This window comes from Lepidochelys kempii, chromosome 1 (assembly GCF_965140265.1).
Source record: "Lepidochelys kempii isolate rLepKem1 chromosome 1, rLepKem1.hap2, whole genome shotgun sequence".
Taxonomy (NCBI): domain Eukaryota; kingdom Metazoa; phylum Chordata; order Testudines; family Cheloniidae; genus Lepidochelys; species Lepidochelys kempii.
Window position 1 is genome coordinate 157,626,179 of NC_133256.1, and position 18,033 is coordinate 157,644,211.

General features: G+C 41.1%; 1 protein-coding gene across 2 annotated transcripts in view; it reads left to right on the plus strand.

Annotated features, from left to right (window-relative positions):
- Positions 1–18,033, plus strand: part of C2CD2 (C2 calcium dependent domain containing 2) — a 54,138-nt gene that overhangs the window by 11,560 nt on the left and 24,545 nt on the right. For both annotated transcript variants that reach the window (XR_012160807.1, XM_073359954.1), the window contains exons 3-8: positions 5,124–5,243; positions 6,101–6,205; positions 10,370–10,495; positions 10,823–10,943; positions 14,193–14,301; positions 17,663–17,724. Coding sequence is in view for 1 of the 2 variants with exons in the window: in XM_073359954.1 (XP_073216055.1) it covers positions 5,124–5,243; positions 6,101–6,205; positions 10,370–10,495; positions 10,823–10,943; positions 14,193–14,301; positions 17,663–17,724 (643 nt within the window). In the remaining variant the exon portion in view is untranslated. The remainder of the gene's footprint in view (positions 1–5,123; positions 5,244–6,100; positions 6,206–10,369; positions 10,496–10,822; positions 10,944–14,192; positions 14,302–17,662; positions 17,725–18,033) is intronic.

The window sequence follows — 18,033 nt, forward strand, 5'->3', positions numbered from 1 at the left end:
AAAAGCAGCACCAGGGAGGCTGCGCAGAAACCACTAATCAGGAAAAGGCTTATTGAGCCCACCAATAGGAAGGAAGGAAGGCTTGCTGGAGCAGCCAATCAGGGCTGGCGGGGGCCATATATAAAGGGCAGCTCAGCAGAGCAGAAAGGAGTTTCTCCCTGGAAGGCAAGGGGGGAGGACTGGCTGGCTGCCTGAAGAAGTGTCATAGATAGAGCAGTGCTGGGCAGGGGCAGCAGAGTGTGAGGGTGAGCCGCTGGCTGACCACTGCCAGGCTGGGGCCTAGCAATAAGGGCTGAGAGGGTGCTAGGGCTACGGGGGAAGTGGCCCAGGGAAAATAGGCAGCAGGTTGGAGGAGGGCAGTAGATGGCTGCTGACTATAGGGTCCCTGGGTCGGGACCCAGAGTAGCGGGCGGGCCTGGTTCACTTGCCAATGAGAAGAGCGTCCGGTATCCAGATTGCAGTTTGCCCCTGAGGCAAGGGGCTGGACCTTGGTCTGCAGTTGGCCACTGAGGCATGTGGTGGGACTAAGGACTGCTGGTCCCCCGGAAGTGGGGAGATACAGCCGGAGGATTGTGCCCAAAAGAGGACGCTATGGTGCAGGGAGCAACGTGGGTCCAAAGAGTGGAGACAGCAGTGACTGCAGGCATGATCCCACTAGCTGAAGGCAGACCATGGAGAGCTAATACCCAGGAGGGCCAGCAGGAGGCGCCACGGTTGAGAGTCCCACCCTGTTACAGGATGACAAAAGCCTTGTAGGCATTAACCCCTTGGCAAGCCTCAAGCATTTATAACCAAAGCATAGTTCTACTCCTGTGAATCTCCTGGATGTCTCCCTTTTCTCACCAGTCAGATGCTAAGACAATTTTAAGAAAAGAAGTAAGTTCTCTACATTGAAAGTTTTAGGCTGAGAATACATATTAGCAAGATTTAAAGGTAAAAATGGTTTGTATGGTCCCTGATGAGATGAAACTGTTGTGGATGAAGAAGAGAGTCCTGTCTTTCTCCGGTCACTACTCTGGGGGCAGAGTTAAGATAGTTTGGGTACCTAAGAATAAATTGGTATACCTTCAAACACTGGTTTATTGTAAATTTAACCTTAACTTTAATTTTCTGGCTTTCCAGTGGTGTGTTTTTTCTTATAAGGATTTTTATTCCTAAATTACTGATATGCCCTCAACCTTCATTAAGCTATTTATCTGGGAATAAAATTGTGTTATATAGTAGCACCTGTTTCTTTTCTTTCAAAGAAAAGGCCAGCCAATGTTATCGCTGCACTGAGAGTTTTAATAAATACGTATAGCCAGCCATCTTTAAAAACCCTAAATATATTGCTACTGGGAAGATAAGAATTTACCACTTAAAAATCCATTTCATTATGGGCTATGACCCACTCGTTTAGAGGGGGTAGGAAGAAAAGAATGTCGGAGGAGTGGGAAACATTTAGAACAATGTGTGAAGAGTGTGAGTTTATATAGTACCAGTACATAACAAGTGAATTTAATTGAAATAAAACAAAAACATGAACTAAAATAACCCTAAACCTCTTTATTTTATTTATTTAACTGCATGTTGCCACTTCTTCAAGGAGAAAAGAGTAGCTGAAATTTTATAGCTCTCTAGAGAGGTAGGAGGGAGCAAACAGAAACTGAGGCACAAGTTCCCCTACTAATTTAGCTATCTGGAGAGCCTGAGGGAAAAGTTAAAATCAGAATGAGAGATAAAATTTCTGTGAATAGTGAAAGGGAAAACTTAAAATAGTTTAGACACTCTTATTTATATAGACACATTCTCCTTAAAATAGTGTCTAAACTTGTTGAATTAAAACTACAAATCTGCAAATATTCGTCTGTGATGGAGCTTGAAATTAACAGTTTTGTTTTTTTGTTTGTTTACTTAATAGTTTGTGGCTCAGAACCACTGTTGTTGATTACAACTCAGGGGATAAGAGAAGATTTGTTAGCTGAAAAGAACCAGAGCTAGAAGATAAGAACACTGTTTAATGTGTAAATTCACCATACAAATACTGGCTATTTTAGCTTTAATTCCATTGAGACAAGGTACAGAATGAAAAGATGGAGCACCCATTCCAGGGGGTGTAGAACTAAGCAGGCCTGACTTTCACATTTTAGGATAAAGGAAACAGTTTTATTACCTGTGTAGGTAACTGTATACACATTAGACCTCCTAGAAGGAATGACCTTTTATAAAGAAATTTCTCAGTCTTTGAAAGAAGTGTTATGATGTTTCTGTTTGAAGCAGAATGAAACCAAGGACTTCTGGGCTGAGTCTGAGAGAGATAAGCAAATTGAGTGTATTTGTTTATTTGGCTTGCTGTTTATTTTAAACTGTTTTTTTTATTTATTTTTATTATGGAGTTGTGCTAGTGACCCTATGGACTATATAACCAACTGTTGAAATAGGTAATGAAAATAAGAATTGTAAATCAATTCTCAAGAAAACAGACTTTTTTGGAGCTTGGGGGAAAGAGAGGGAAATGGTCACTCTCATTACCACTACAAAAGTTATTTTTCCTCCCTTGGTATCCTACTGTTAATTGAATTGTCTCATTAGACTGACCTCACACTTCTCATGTATTTATACCTGCTCCTGTATTTTCCACTCCATGCATCTGATGAAGTGGGTTCTAGCCCACGGAAGCTTATGCCCAGATAAATTTGTTAGTCTCTAAGGTGCCACAAAGACTCCTTGTTGTTTCTCCTCTTAAGAATATTTTTGAGGTGGTGGAAAGGGACTGTAGGGGAAATATTGGTTGGACTTTACTCATGGTTAAGGCTAGGCCTTAATGGATTGGCCCTGAGGCCATTAATAATAGAAATGTAGGGCTGGAAGGGAAATTTGAGAGGTTATCTAGTCCAGCCCCCTGCCCTGAGGCAGGACTAAGTATACCTAGACCAGCGTTTTCTCCAATGCAGCCACCATGGTCACGGGTGGCCAGCAGGGGAATTTTCTGTGCCCACAATAGCCGCCTGGGCAGAGATGGAGGGTAGGGTTGACATCCCTCTAGGATTGTCCTGGAGTCTTCAGGAATTAAAGATTAATATTTAATTAAATAGTATGTCATGAGATGAAACCTCCAGGAATACATCTAGCCAGAATTGGCAACCCTAGTGGAGGGAGGCAAAGCAGTGGTCCGTCCCTGCAGCACCCAGCTGTTGCTCCTGGCTGCCTTGGTGTTTGCTGGCACCGCCAGCAGGGGATCAGCACACTGCACCACGCAACCTCCCAGAGGCTCCAGGCAGCGCCTCTGCAGACACATGGGGGTCCAGTGTGCGCGCCCATCAAGCTTTGGGCTTCAGGGCCTGGGCTCTGGCTCTGGGCTTTAGCCTGGGGCGATGGAGCTTGGGCTTGGAAAAATTGTCAGAGCGGCCACCAGCAAGGGTTGCTGGCCACACTCTGAGGTCACCAAAAAATTGTTCTGAGAACCCCTGAATCTAGGCCATCCCTGACATGTATTTTTTCTAATCTGTTCTTAAAAATCTCCAATGATGGGATTCAGTTACCTCCATTGGAAACCTTTTCCAGTGCTTAATTACCCTTACAGTTAGAAAGTATTTTCCTAATATCTAATTAAATCAAAGTAAACAATCAATTTGTAAGCATCTTGGGATGTGAATTGGGACAGAATGTATTTATTTATTTAGGCCTTGCTTGTGTGCAGGAGTTGCACCAGTTTGTCTTAAACTTTGTTTTTAAACCTGTTCCTGTCCTTTCCATGATTTGATCTATGGAGCCCTCGAGATGAAGTGCATCAAAGGAGAGACTGATGTTTAGAGCCCTGCATGGATACAAAATTTGTATTCGCATCCGATCTGCAAAAATGATCCATGGCTATCCACAGCCGTGGATACGGATACCTGTGGATATAAAGCAGATATCTGTGGATTTCCAGGGTTCTTCTGATGTTGGTTAAGACATTAAGAGCTGTCATGTTTTCTCTCCCACATTCTTCCAGAGGATACATTGATTTACTTAAAAAACTTAAGCTCTGATTGCAGAGCAGATGAGTAGGTAACAAATTCTATTTGTGTGCTTTAATAGTATACTTAAAATGTTCCTATGAAACAAATCCTGAATCAGAAATTGATGACTTCATGCTGAAATTGAAATTGATGACTTCATGCTGAGTTAGTGTACTTGCTAATTATAAGAGCGTGACTGTGATGTCTATACACTTAAGATTGCTGATGTGATTCTACCTCCTTAGTGAATTATTTTCTTTATCTGGGGCTCCTCTGCGTTGTGAAACGTGTACTGCAAGTTATTTGAATGTAGAAAGTCAATTCCTGAACCAAATTGGCTTTGGGGAGGAGGCAGGATGAGATTTTGCATTTATAGGTATATAAATAAAGTTACTGTTCATAAAAGCAAATGTACTGGCTACCTTGGGTTAAGCAGCAAGATGTATTGCAGGCAGGCAGGCACTGCACAAGCTTTGTCTTTTGAATATTCACCCCAAACTCTACCAATGCACTTCAGTACTAAATTTCAACACCTTTTCTGGTTCAACCAAAGATCTCTTAAGTCAAGGAGGCTAATTATGCCAAATTATATGATGGCTTTTTGTTTTGTTCGCAAACAGGGAAACTAGGATGATGGAACAAAATTCATCTTTGTGATAGCAGCGTGCCAAAATGACACGTTGCTTTTGTGGAATTTCACAAAAGTGACTTCATTATTTTATTCGGACCATTTTGTGACCCAGAAATCTTAATGTCTTGTGAAACTTTCACAAGATGGCTAGTTTTACATCAAAATATGAAAAAATGGAGTCCCATCATGTTTTGATGGGAAAATGTGATCTTTGAGTAAAATTTTGCTTTTTTTTTTTTTTTTTTTTTTTTTTTTAAGTTTGTGGGTGTGGAGAATGTTTGACAGTCAAGGAATTTACTTGGAGCGTTTGATTGTGTCAAAACCTCCAATTTTCGAGAAAGGTAGTGGCTGTAAATGCTTTAAACTACAGTCAGGATTTGAACTTTGGTCTCCAGAAACGAAAGTCTAGTGTCCTTGTCTCCTGCATTTTTGAACTTCGTAATTTTTCTAACTGATCAAGGTAGAAAGTTCCTTGAATGAAAAATTGATTTATTTTATTTATTCCCCGCTAGGTGGTTTCTTGTAATGTAGTGGGAGACTCCATTCAATTTATTGTTCATGTGTCACATACTTCACCTACTACCACAGAATGTCAGTCGTACAGTGTGAAACTGTCTCCACTTCACTTACAGGTAACCTTTTTTTTAATGATATCCCTTGCTAAATATTATATTCAGATCCAAAAAGACTAATTGGACCAATTTTTTTACATATACTGTAGTCAAACTGAAAGATTGTTTTAACTTTTGAACCTCATAGTTACAAAATGCTTAAATATTTGTTAGCGCAGTCCACAAAAGTTGTTGTTGTTGTTTTTAAGGTACTTTTGTCCCAATTCTTTGTATAATTAAAACTAAATATTTGTGAAGACAATTCAAATAAATAATATTGCATTTATAATTGTGGACCATGAAAATATTTTTTTTTAAATGAGTCTGACTTTTATCAGTGCCCTAGGCCAGTGATTCTCAACCAGGGGTCTGGCCACAAGCAGGTTTCAGGGCCAGCATTAGTTTCACTGGGGCCCAAGGCAGAAAGCCAAAGCCATACCACATGGGGCTGAAGCCAAAGCCTGCGCAACGTAGTTTCGCAGAGGCATCTGTGTCATGGGGCCCCAAGCAATTGCCGTGCTTGGTACCCCTTAATGCCAGCCCTGTCTTTTATATGTAGAAAACCAGTTGTTGTGGCACAGGTGGGCCATGGAGGTTTTTATCGTATGTTGGGCAGCAGGGGCTCGGGGGGGGGGGAGGGGGAATGGAGACCCCCTCGCCTAGGCTATACTCACAGGATACGCTAAAAGGTGAAATAATTTCTTATGTTCTTCTTAGACCACCTATCATCTGAGATTTATGAAATTAAATGCTGGTATCACTCTGACTTCAGTGATACTGCACTTGTTTACAGCAGTGATGAGCTTCGTCCCGTGCTTCTCTTAAAAGATATTCACAAGTCTGCAGGTGACAAAAACTAACCTCTGTCATTTCAACAGCTGGAACTCTATCTGAAAGAGAAAGGAGAAGACATTGAAGTTGTGTGGTCCTTCCTTAATGCTCCTGAAACTAATATTAAAATCCAGCCAACAGCAGTGCAGGAGGTCAGTCAGTAAGTTTTTTATTTTTATTTGTTTGTCTGTCTTAACCAGTCCTCTAAAACAAAACTAAAGGACATATTTTGACTCCCCTCTTAAGCACAGTAGCATCCCACATGGATACTAAAATGTTAAATCTAGGTTAAGGTAGAGTTGACCAGTTTTGTGAGAGAAATCTTTTGTTGGGTCATTGGTTTAATCCAAATCTTAAAGGATGAAAAAAATTCCTGCTTCTTAAATTATTTCTCAAAGCATTTTTGGACATCTGTAATAAGTGTCCCAGTCCAAAATAATTTTTTAAGTCACTGTTTGGATCACTTGCATTAGTATTAGAAGAGGACGACCTTTAGTCATTTGTCAAGTTGACTCTGAAATGTTTGGCGGTGGCAGGGTAGGGACTAAGCATCTTAAGGGTTTCCATAGTGCTAAGCACTTGACTTGTGCTTTCTGGTTTGCATATGTTATCTTTCAAGTTACAAATGAATTTTCTCATTATTTGGGACCTTCCTCTCTTCACTCCGCTTTGTATTTATCAGATTAGAGAAATTGTACCTTAACAATGAGAAATGGTTCTCTTTTGTGTCCTGCACTCTAAAGTGTGTAGTGTTTTTTCCCCGTTTTAAAAAGTTGACTTCAGTGCATGTTAGAGCTTCTACTGATGAGTTGTATTGACTGAATGATGACCTGAGGGCAGGGGGAGCGGGGGCTATTTAATTTTATTATCATGGATATACAACTAAACGTATTAAAAACTGATGTATAACAAATCATTCTTCAGAACACTTTAAAAAAACCCAACAGATTTATTTTGCATGTGTGGCAGCCTAAATGACCTTAATCACTGGGAATGTCGACTAATATCCATGTATTAAACAGTCACTAAGTACTTATTGACAGGTCATAATGTCTCTGAAACAGTGTGCCTGTTGCATTAAAAACTCTGCTTTTTGAAAAGTGCTTGACTGTGGATTTACAAGTGTAGTTACTTAGATCTTACACCCAATGCAATGTAACTAAAGGCTTCATTCTCTTTTTAACATTAATGGGACCTGAGTATGCATCTTACAGTTCTAGAGCTGAAAACCCCTAAAATACTGACATTTGTAAATGAACTACAATTTGGAAATTGTTTCGGCTCCTTCATTTAAATGACATTTTCCCCTGTTCCTTATTTTTTTTTAAGTAAATACTTTTACATGCAAAAATAATAATAATCCTCACTTAAAGAACTTATCTTCACAGTGCTGCACACAAACGTCAGTTAAACTGGATGAAATAAAAAGATTCCAGTTTACACTGACAAAAGCTGGATCACTCTGAATCACACTTGGCACGCTGTACTTGGCTGACTCTTAGTGTTGCGGCTGATATGGCCTTGCATAGAAACTGCACTACCCAGTCACAAAAATAATATTTTACAGTTGGGAACGACAGTTCTAGCATATTCTAAAAATGACGTGTTAAAGGTTCTTCAAGTAACTTATTCAGATGTAGTCTTAATGTTTTTTGGTTTTGTTTTTTTAATGTGTCCTGTGTTGAATTCCAAAAAGAGGGTTGAATGTAAACGTTTACAATTGAAGATGGGGCACAGATAATGGAGTTCAAGTTTTTTCAAACATTATATTCTACTTGAAGCCAACAAGGAAGTGGAATATAACTTTTGAAAAAACTTTTATATAAACCTAATTCCCTCACCATCCCAAATGTCCATGACATTGGGTATCCGTCTTTCCAAGCCTTTACATTTGGAACTAAATTTGGGTGAGTGGAGGCTTTTTGTTTTAAGTGAACTGCTTCACACATGGACATGAAAGCATCAGGCTAAATGTCAATGAGTATCAGGCCAATTATAACAATTGGCATAACTTAGTTCATAGCAAACTTACAGCTGGTTGAAAATTTGAAAAATTCCAACCAACATTTTCCATCAGACTAAATTTTCATTGATAGTGGGCAGTGAGCAGGGGTGGGGGGAACACCCAAAAAGAGGGGGGGGGGTGTTTTTTGGGGGGAGGAGAATGGAGGTGGTTCAAGCAGGTATAACACAGGTTTGTTATCTATGCACTTACCAAATTGATAAGGTGACACTGCCAAAGTGGGCACTGGAAGTTTAATTGTAGCAGTCTTTTGGGGTATTTTTTAAAATATTGGATCACAACAACATGCAGCTTATAGAAATATGGCCCCTTAAGTAGGTTACAAGAGAGAAGCTGCAGTACAACATGAGAAAAATAAGGTTGAAGGGTGGAGCGTGCTTTATATGAACAATATCTATAGATCTTCGAAAAGAAAAGGAGGACTTGTGGCACCTTAGAGGCTAACAAATTTATCTGAGCATAAGCTTTCGTGAGCTACAGCTCACTTCATCGGATGCATCTAAATTTGTTCGTCTCTAAGGTGCCACAAGTCCTCCTTTTCTTTTTGCGGATACAGACTAACACGGCTGCTACTCTGAAACCTATACATCTTCAGAGTGTGGCATCATAAAGCGGGTAGTGAAACAAGATTTATATACATTGCAGATTGGGATTGTTCAAACACACCTAATACTACCCCTCCACAAGTTGGTCCCTTCTTGACCACTGACTTTAAATTTATTAGGCCTGTGGTGAAGATTTGGTTGTCACTTGCACGAGCGCAGGAATATCGCATTAACTTGTGCTAGTTCTAAAACACAGTGTAGGTTTGCAAAATGAAGTGGTCAATCCTGTGATATGCTGAGCATTCTTGGCTCGCATCAAAGTTGTTGAGAGCTGATGGAGCTCAGTCAGAATGTTTCAGGAGACGCTCATCATCTGCCAGGATTAGGCCTTTCATCCCCATTGTGATGATCATCTTGAGTTGCGCTAGTGAGTTGTTGGGATATTTCTGCCAGGAATGCAGCTAAATAACTTGGCTTCTGCAACAGGACCTGGTTAATATCCATTTTTTGGTCTCTATCTTGTTGCCAGAGAATGTGAGTCCTCCGATTGCGTACAAAATGGCTGTGCATTCCCACCTGACCACAGCACACATCAAGATACTCTTTCCATCTTACTGTAAGAATCCGGAGACATGAATGTTTCATATAAGACTCCGTAAATTGGCTCCATTCCTTTAAAAGTTATGGTCTGTAACAGTATAATCTTTCTAAATGAGATGTCAGTTTGAGACACTCCTCTATATATTTTCATCTGTAGGTATTCTCTGTCATGTAGGTCTATGCAGTGTCTCCATCTCTGTACATTAAAAATTGAACCTCTTCTAGATTCTCCCTGGACCACTTCCAGTGCTCTTGAATTTCCTAATTGCTGTCTATGTGCAATAATTTAATTAAATATCCTCTCAATTCCAACTGTTGAAGAAAACTGAAGCATAGAATAGCATGCTGCCACTGATTGATTATAGCTAAAAGTAAACCTCCTTTATCAGATCACTGGCAAGCAAACAGTTACTGCATTGATGCGCTTTATAAGTAACTTTAAAGCTACCATGTATAAGCAAAATTTTGCAATGCATTTTGATGCCTGTAATATAAAGGACAGAGCATAAATGAATGCTGCAATGAACTATAAATATCTGGAAAGCATTTCTTGGCTGGCAAGAGGGGATGGGAATGATAGCTTAAGTTTCCTGACTGGAGCTACATGAACAATCATACAGGACTATTTTAGGCATGGTTGAGGTTTGGGCTTAAGGAGTACCATAATGATCATTGTGTGCTGAATGGAAGTTACCAAATTTCAGCTAGTTGAAGTCAGCATATTCCATAGGAGTCAAAGGTACTAGACTGATGATCTGACCTGCTGTCTCTATGTACTGTATTGCTATCCTGGTGTTGCCGAGGTGGTAAAAGAGCTTTAACAGCATAACAAATATGTATGAAATCATGACACAGGTTCTTTTTGAGGTGAGTAATGACTCTACTCTTTCCATTTCTCTTTCAGAACTGCATGATATTATAATGCATATATTGTGAATGTGGGTTTTTTGTTTTTAATAACTAAGATCAAGTGACTATTTGTCTGACATTTCCGTATGTCTGGCTATTGGCGCTAGACCTGCTGTCATTCTTACATTTGCTTTATGACATAGTGGTAGACTGTACAGTCAGCTGTCCAGTGAATTTCTGCATTAATGTATGTTCTCCTGATTAATTAGAAGCATGATTCTTTTTTTCTCTCCTACTAGGGCCAGATGGCTGAGACATGTGCAATATCTGAGCCGTTCAGAGATGTTTTCCAGAATCTAATTAGTTCAGTTTCACCATCTGTAATCTTGAGTACAAAACCTACAGATATAATAAAGGAGGTACAGGTAAGTCTTGAATGCATTTAAATCATTTTTTCAACCTGCTTTCTGTTAATATTAATATGTCTGGTTAGAGGACACTCATGATCCCGTGAATGAACTGCAAGGCTAATAATGTGCTATTTGATCAGAAACCATAGGGAAACACTTTAAAATACATAGCCTCGGGTACAGGAGGATTTGACCTTAGAATTCCTAGGTGACTACTTTGTTGCTAATGCTGCCCTGTAATTTTGAATATCAAATGACTTTTACCATGTTGATCTGTGTGAGCATACAATGTATTCCATATTTTATATAGATGATTCCTTATGTCTTGTTTCCTTTTCACAGAATATACAAAACATAAGAACTCTCCCCCAGGGCACCAGCCCTCCGAAACCTCCCAGAGTTCATGAGCTAAAACTGCTAGTGAAGAACATTGTAGCCACACTGACTGATCACAGTGCTGCAGGTAAAACAAAAGCTAAAGCCGACAGATATTCTGCTTCAAAGCTGTAAGGAGGGTGACTCTAAACCTGTAGTGGTCATATTTTCAGACACAACAAAATACAATGAATGGATCAGATAACTCCTCCTTCTGATCTGCTGCCTCTGTGGCACTGGTGGGCCTTCTTCCTCTCTGTCCTCTCCACTTCCAAGAACCTGTAGGTGGGGTGGAATAACTGATTTATTTTAATTTGAATAATTAAAAGACTCATGCACAAAGCTAGGTGTCCTGGCATGTAATACTGTAACAAAACAAAACCCCAGAAGCACTACTTAATTATTCCAAAAAGTAATCCTGCCAAGCTCCTTTCCATCCTGCCATTATTGTTGGAAGCGGATCCTCAGCCCTCCCCCAAAACCCCATGGAGCAGATTCCTTTGCAGCTTGCCCAGGTCACCAGTTTTGGGCTATTTCAAACCAAGAGGGGTTATGCACTGTGCACATCATGACACTCTCGTTCTACGCCCCCAGAAAACTACGGTCAATAAACTGGTTTGTAGCACTGCTAGGTACCATGAAGCACCTTGCAATTAAGGGGGGCGAGGCGTTCTAAGGCAGCAGAAGATGAAGTCATTGATAAGATGGCTATAATGGAGTTGCAGAGGGCTCTGCTGCCAGTGTGAAGGCATAGGATTTCTCTAGAGATGGCCCTGTCCTTTGGCAAGAGATGCACAATCCTCAGGGTGGTGTGGGAAGAGGCGGACATAGAATACAGTACACTGGTTGTGTTCAGTTCTGTGTGTAAGTGAGGTGGGGGTGATCATTCTGTTAGGGGCGTTGAGGGAACTCTAAAGGAAACCTCCTTAGAGTCCTTTTTCCTCAGTCAGGCCCCTCACCTGCAAGTCCGTTGGTGGGAAGGGGTTGGATATGGCCCAATATGAATTGTTATGTCCAGAGATTTCCAAGAAAGTATGGTCTGAAACGTCACATTTGGGGGAGAGGAGAGGCAACAAAAGGAAGTAAAACTCCTTGAAATACCCTTGTTGTACTGTCACTTCTTAATACAACTTTCCACTTTAAATCATTTGGAAGCTCTGCTTAACAACGGATGACTCAACATAAGCCCTCTGAACATAGATGTTCTAATCCAACTCACAGTATTTTCTATCTGGTTGAATATTACTTGGTATGACACTGGTTTAGCTGTGCTCTGAGTAATTTGTTAACACTAGAACCCTCCATGAGACGTTTATTCAGGGCAGGGATACTTTATTGAAGAAAGATCTTCTTTTTTCCAAAAAAACAGTCATTGGGGCACATGGAGCGTGAAGCCAAGCAGGAGGTCACTGCCCACTAAAGCAAGTTGTGCTGCTTATGTTTGGGGCGTAGGCTTTCGACCTGTCTTTTAAGCGTCTAAGCTTCTTCATGATCAAGCCCACCTGCTTCATTGCTCCAGGCCTAGAGCACCAACTAAACTTTTCAGAAGTGGGGGAGGTTTAGGTTGGATATTAGGAAAAACTTTTTCACTAGGAGGGTGGTGAAGCACTGGAATGGGTTACCTAGGGAGGTGGTGGAATCTCCTTCCATAGAGGTTTTTAAGGTCAGGCTTGACAAAGCCCTGGCTGGGATGATTTAGTGGGGGATTGGTCCTGCTTTGAGCAGGGGGTTGGACTAGACGACCTCCTGAGGTCCCTTCCAACCCTGATATGCTATGATTCTAAGTGTCTGATCAGTGACCTTTGGGTGCCTCAATTTTATGTGTGCCCAACTTGAGGCCTTTCAAAAGGGTGTTTGGTTTTTTTAATGTAGATTTTCCTCCCCTCCTCCCCCCAGTATGGGTGATAGGAACTTTCTGAAAATCTTTTAACATGCCTCAGTCTGAGCATCCAGAATTGCTAGTTACTTAACAAACAAACGGATGCCCCTTTTGAAGTGCTTCAGGTTGGGTGCAGTCTTGGTCTCTATGACTTTTGTAGTGTAAATAGGCCAGAATTCAACAGTCATTAAACCCTGTGCTTGGGTTTGGCTCGCTGCTGTGACTGGGGTGATTCCTTAGCACTGCCAGGCTTAGGGATTTTTTTTTTCTTAAGCGACAGTTATTGGATCATAGTTTTTCGCCATTTGTGGGCAGGTCTAAGCTGAGTCTAACCGTGTTGTTGGAGCCCTCTGTAGCATGATTGATTAACCAGCATAGTTGGTTTCTTTGCCTATGTTTCTACATAGGCTAAAACATGAATTTTTAACCTGTCCATAATAGGGTTTTGCCACATTAATATGCCTGTATGAGTTTGTATAGTGAGTTCTAGCTGGTAAATAACCAATGTTTACAATTACTTTGCTAGTAGGCTCTATATGTGTTTTTATGTAGGTCTTTTGTGTGTATGGGGTTCAGGTAACACACATCTTAGATTGATCTAATATAGCAAATTTTGTGTGTGTGTGTAATTTTTTTTATATATATAACTTTGTCTATTTCTGTGCACAAACCTCAGTGCAGATTTGTATATGTTCTTGCCTGTTGTCCTTCTCCAGAGCCCCAAATATGAAAAATAGTGACTTCTGACATTGTAAAATTTACTCTCTTTTTTTAATGTGGTTTTTAGAAGCTATAAATAATACCACCTGTTCCTACTTGGAATAATAGTAAAATTATTCACTTTTTTTACCTTCAACTTGTTAGTACACATGTCTGCATTAGTAGAGCAATGCTCTTGACTGGCATGATCTCTGTAAAAATAGCAGTCTGTAAATCCATTGTTCATTAACAATATAGCGGTCAATATCTGTTACCACAAGAAATAGTAGTTCCTCAAGAAACAGCTAGATAAACAATCACTAAGGACTTCAAATATTTATCCAATTTTTGTTTTAAGTGACTTGAAACCATGTAGCTGTTCCCATAACTTCTCTTGATAACTACATTTCCTATCGTTATTACCCTCCTCCTCTCTCTAGCTCTTGTGATTTTGTTACACTGACACTCATAGCTCTTGGTCTTTAATTTAAAGACCAAGGTCTTTGGGCCCTGGATTGTTTTTCAGTATGTTTATACAGCACATAGGGCAACGATGCCCCAGTCTTGACCGGATACTAATGTAGTACAAACAAAAAGGGGTAGGAGGAAGGAATAATGCTAGCGTGTGGGGTGGCTTTTTTTTTTTCCCCCCTCAGTGGCCTAAGCAAAAAGGTGTCTCCTATTTCTCTTGAGAAAATACACTTATTGATGATTTGAAGTCAACAGTTGGATATTTGTTCCTTTCCTTTCCCAATACAGGCAGCATAAATCCAGTGTGTATAACTCAGTTGAATGATCCTCTGCAGCAATTTTCCAGCTCTGTAGCCAAAAATGGCACTAACCTCTCTTGGAAAGAGGATTTCATCTTGTAAGTAACCACCCACATAACATTTTCTATTAAATGTTTTTACAGTCTCAATTTATATAAGATGTTGGAAGAGGAACTGTGTTTTGAACGTATCCTATTGTGATTTGACACTGGCAGGGCATAACTGTGGTTTTTAAAGCAATTTTCTGGTACTGAGTTATAGCAAGTGTTAACATGGATTTCAGTCATTTTTACTTTTAATTGAGGATTGTTGGGCCTGGGATTGGGGAAGTATAGATGTGTAGTTTCTCACAGAAATGGATGGCGGCATGTAATTAAGGGCATGCCTACACCACAATCTTAAGTCGACCTATGTTAGGTCAGCTTACAGCAATCACAGTAATTACTGTGGTGGCTGATGTCCACCCTACCCTCCTATTGTCAGTGGTTTGCGTCCTCGCTATGAGTGCTTCCGCCTACTGAAGAGGGGTAGTGTGGGCGTTCTGAGAGCCAGGGCTCGCAGCTCCACGCAGCTCCCTGCTGGGAGCCCAGCTGCTCCCTGCTCCCACCTGGGAGTGAGGGGATGCCACATGGGGCTTCTCACCTCTGGAAAGGAGACCCATGCCCTGAGTCCGGTCAGTTGCCGTGCTCCCAGTGGGGATCCTGGGCAGCAGCCTAAGCCAGGCACCTGAGTGACAGCCCAGCTTGGAGCAGAGACCTGGCAGCAGGATTGGGGAGCTGGCTTTCCTGTCAATTCACAGTTCCAGCTGAGCTGTGAAATTGACAAGACAGCCGACGTAAGGCACATGGTGTCTACACAGACACTGTGTCGTCCTAACTACGCTGACATAATTCCACCTCCAAGGTGTAGGACAGGGGTAGGCAACCTATGGCATGCGTGCCAAAGGCGGCACACGAGCTGATTTTTCAGTGGCACTCATGCTGTCCGGGTCCTGGCCACCGGTCCGGGGCCTCTGCATTTTAATTTAATTTTAAATGAAGCTTCTTAAATGTTTTAGAAACCTTCTTTACTTTACATACAACAATAGTTTAATTATTTATTATAGACATAGAAAGAGACCTTCTAAAAATGTTAAAATGTATTACTGGCACGCGTAGCCTTAAATGAGAGTGAATAAATGAAGACTCGGCACACCACTTCCGAAAGGCTGCCGACCCCTGGTGTAGGACTTATTATACTGGTGTAGTAGAGCACGTGCATCAGCGGGAGCAAGACTGTAATGGAAACACTGACATAAGCTGCCTTATGTCAGCCGAACTATGTAGTGCAGACCAAGGCTTAGCCTTTAAAAGGGCATCTGGTATCGTTATATTGTAAGTGCAGGTCATAGACTGATGTGCTGTGGAGTGGGAATGGAAAAAGAGAATACAGACAGTTTGGATAAAGCTGCTATCTGACAGTACTCTGACACAGCAGCTGCTTAGGTGATCACTATCCGCTTCAGTGCTTAGGAGGAAGCCACTGATGGGGCCAGAGGCTTCTTACTTTACTGGCTAAAAGGAAGGGAGGAGGCAGAAGCAGGTTGTCCTAATAAGTGAGGAAAAGAGGTGCTGCTGCGTGTACTGTGCTGTAGGCCACAGGCTAGACACTCTGCCAGGACGATGTGATTCTTTGCCACCCCATTGCTGGAATGAGCATGATGCAACTCATTTGCATTAGTAATAGAAATAAACCAGCTGGATTGAGATATTTCAAGATGAAAGATGCTAAGTGCTTTACCAACTTCATATACTGTATTTGCAGATGGCTTCAGCCATCTGTTAGTGGAACAGAATATCTGTTCCACGCTGCACAGCAGCCGCTACCCTATGTTTTAGGATAGGAAGTGGAAAGAGTATTCTTCTACAGCTGAAAGTGCAGGGGGAGTTCAGGTGAGTGGGATGACTATTTTAACTGAAATTTGGCCATTACACCACAGTTATGGTATGCTTTCCATGGTGATGGGTGCTCTAGATGTGCCTAAGGTAGATAAGTTTGCAAAGTCCTATGAGATCTTTAACAATAAGTAGTCAGGATTTGGTCTATGTCTGCTCTGCACACCTTACAGCGGCTCAGTTGTGTCCTACAGCAGTGCCACTGTAAGGTACGCAGTGTAGCCGCTCTTCGTCAGCAGGAGGGAGCTCTCCCACCGACAAAATAAAACCACCCCCTGCAAGGTGGTTTATTTTCACACCCCTGACCGACAAAAGTTTTACTGACTAAAGTGCTAGTGTAGACCGAGCCTTGGTTGTACATCTTCCCTCACCTCCAAAAGAAAACACTTTCAGGACCACTGTCCCTAGCAGCAGGCTGGGGCATTGGCTCAATAGGAAGAGTACCACCTACTGAATTGTCAACACCGCTGCCCTTCCTGCTGCGCCCTGTGTCTTCCTTGAAAGTCTCCTGCGGCTCAACGCTGAGAAAGTTCCCACCTGAAAAGAAGCATAGTGTTAAAACATGTTTCCAATATTAAAGTTCTCCATTGAACTCTTATACCTATTGCAGAAGGAATAGTATAAAGTTTAGAGGAAATGGCACAATATCCATATGCTTTAACAGCCCAGTTGATAGATTTGGGTGTGGTGTTTTTGTTTCTTTTTTTGTCTATTGCATCAAGCACCACAGGTTGTACCAAAGCAGTTGCGTCTAATGATTCGTGTTGGTCATGTCATGTAGCAAGTGGTTCTTTACTCTTATCCTCTTACAGTGTCCCTTCAATCTAACTTTGTGCCAAAATACTGTAACATGGATCCTTTTTAGAGAAAATACCAGGGGGAAGCACCAATGATTTTTAAATCAGGAAGTTTCACAGTCAGTGGTCAGATATCTATGCCAGAAAACTATTTATTTAATATTTACCTCCTTTATTAAAATCTTACATTGGCAGGATGCACCTCCACTTTTAATAGACCACTGGATCTATTCCATTTTCAGACTTATGAATTTGGGAATGTTGTCTCAGCTGTACTCAGAAGGAATTGTTTCTCAGTCTTCTGGTAGAGAACAGACATGGAAAACTTCATCCTGAAAGGCAAAGTTTATAACCAACTGAAAAAAGGCACTCTTATAATGGAAATGTTTCAGCAATCCTAAATCTAGTGAGGAAGCTAGATAGATCCAAGGTTAGGCTCCACCCCAGCATTCCCTTCCCTCAAGTTAATTGAGTTCAAGAGGTGGCACACGTTTTCTCTCCAGTATTTGAAAGGGAGGGTGCTGTAAATGCTGTCTAACACTTTCCACTGGCTGAACAATAAAACTGCATTGTGTGGTACGATATGCAAATACAAGGTGTGAGACATAATAAAAGCCTTGTGTAAAGAGTAATTTTAAAATGAAGAGGTGAGAAACATTCCCAGTACAATAACTGGAGAAGGAATGAAAACTCTTTGAAGGCTTGACATCATTTTATTTATTCCACAGTGAATTAAATGCCAAATCAAAAGAGTTACAACTGCAGATCTTGGAAGATGGGAAATTGGATAGTAAGTACTGCAACTGAATTCTTTTGCATGGTCCACTCATGGGCATTACTGAGATCTTGAAACAAATCCTCTCTTGTTTACACAGTTGAATAAGATCATTTAAGAAGCTGTCAGAAGTTGGTAGTTAATGTAGACCTGTTCTGCTGACTAACCTTGGTAGCCAGATCAGGTACGCTTCAATAACTCCAGGAACAAAGAAGGCTGATAGTCGCTGGGGAAAGAAAGCCCTAGAAAGAGGAGCCAGGAGTTTTGCTGGCTTGGACCTTTTTTAAAAAAAAAAAAATTAATTCTGAAATTCTTCCTGGGTTG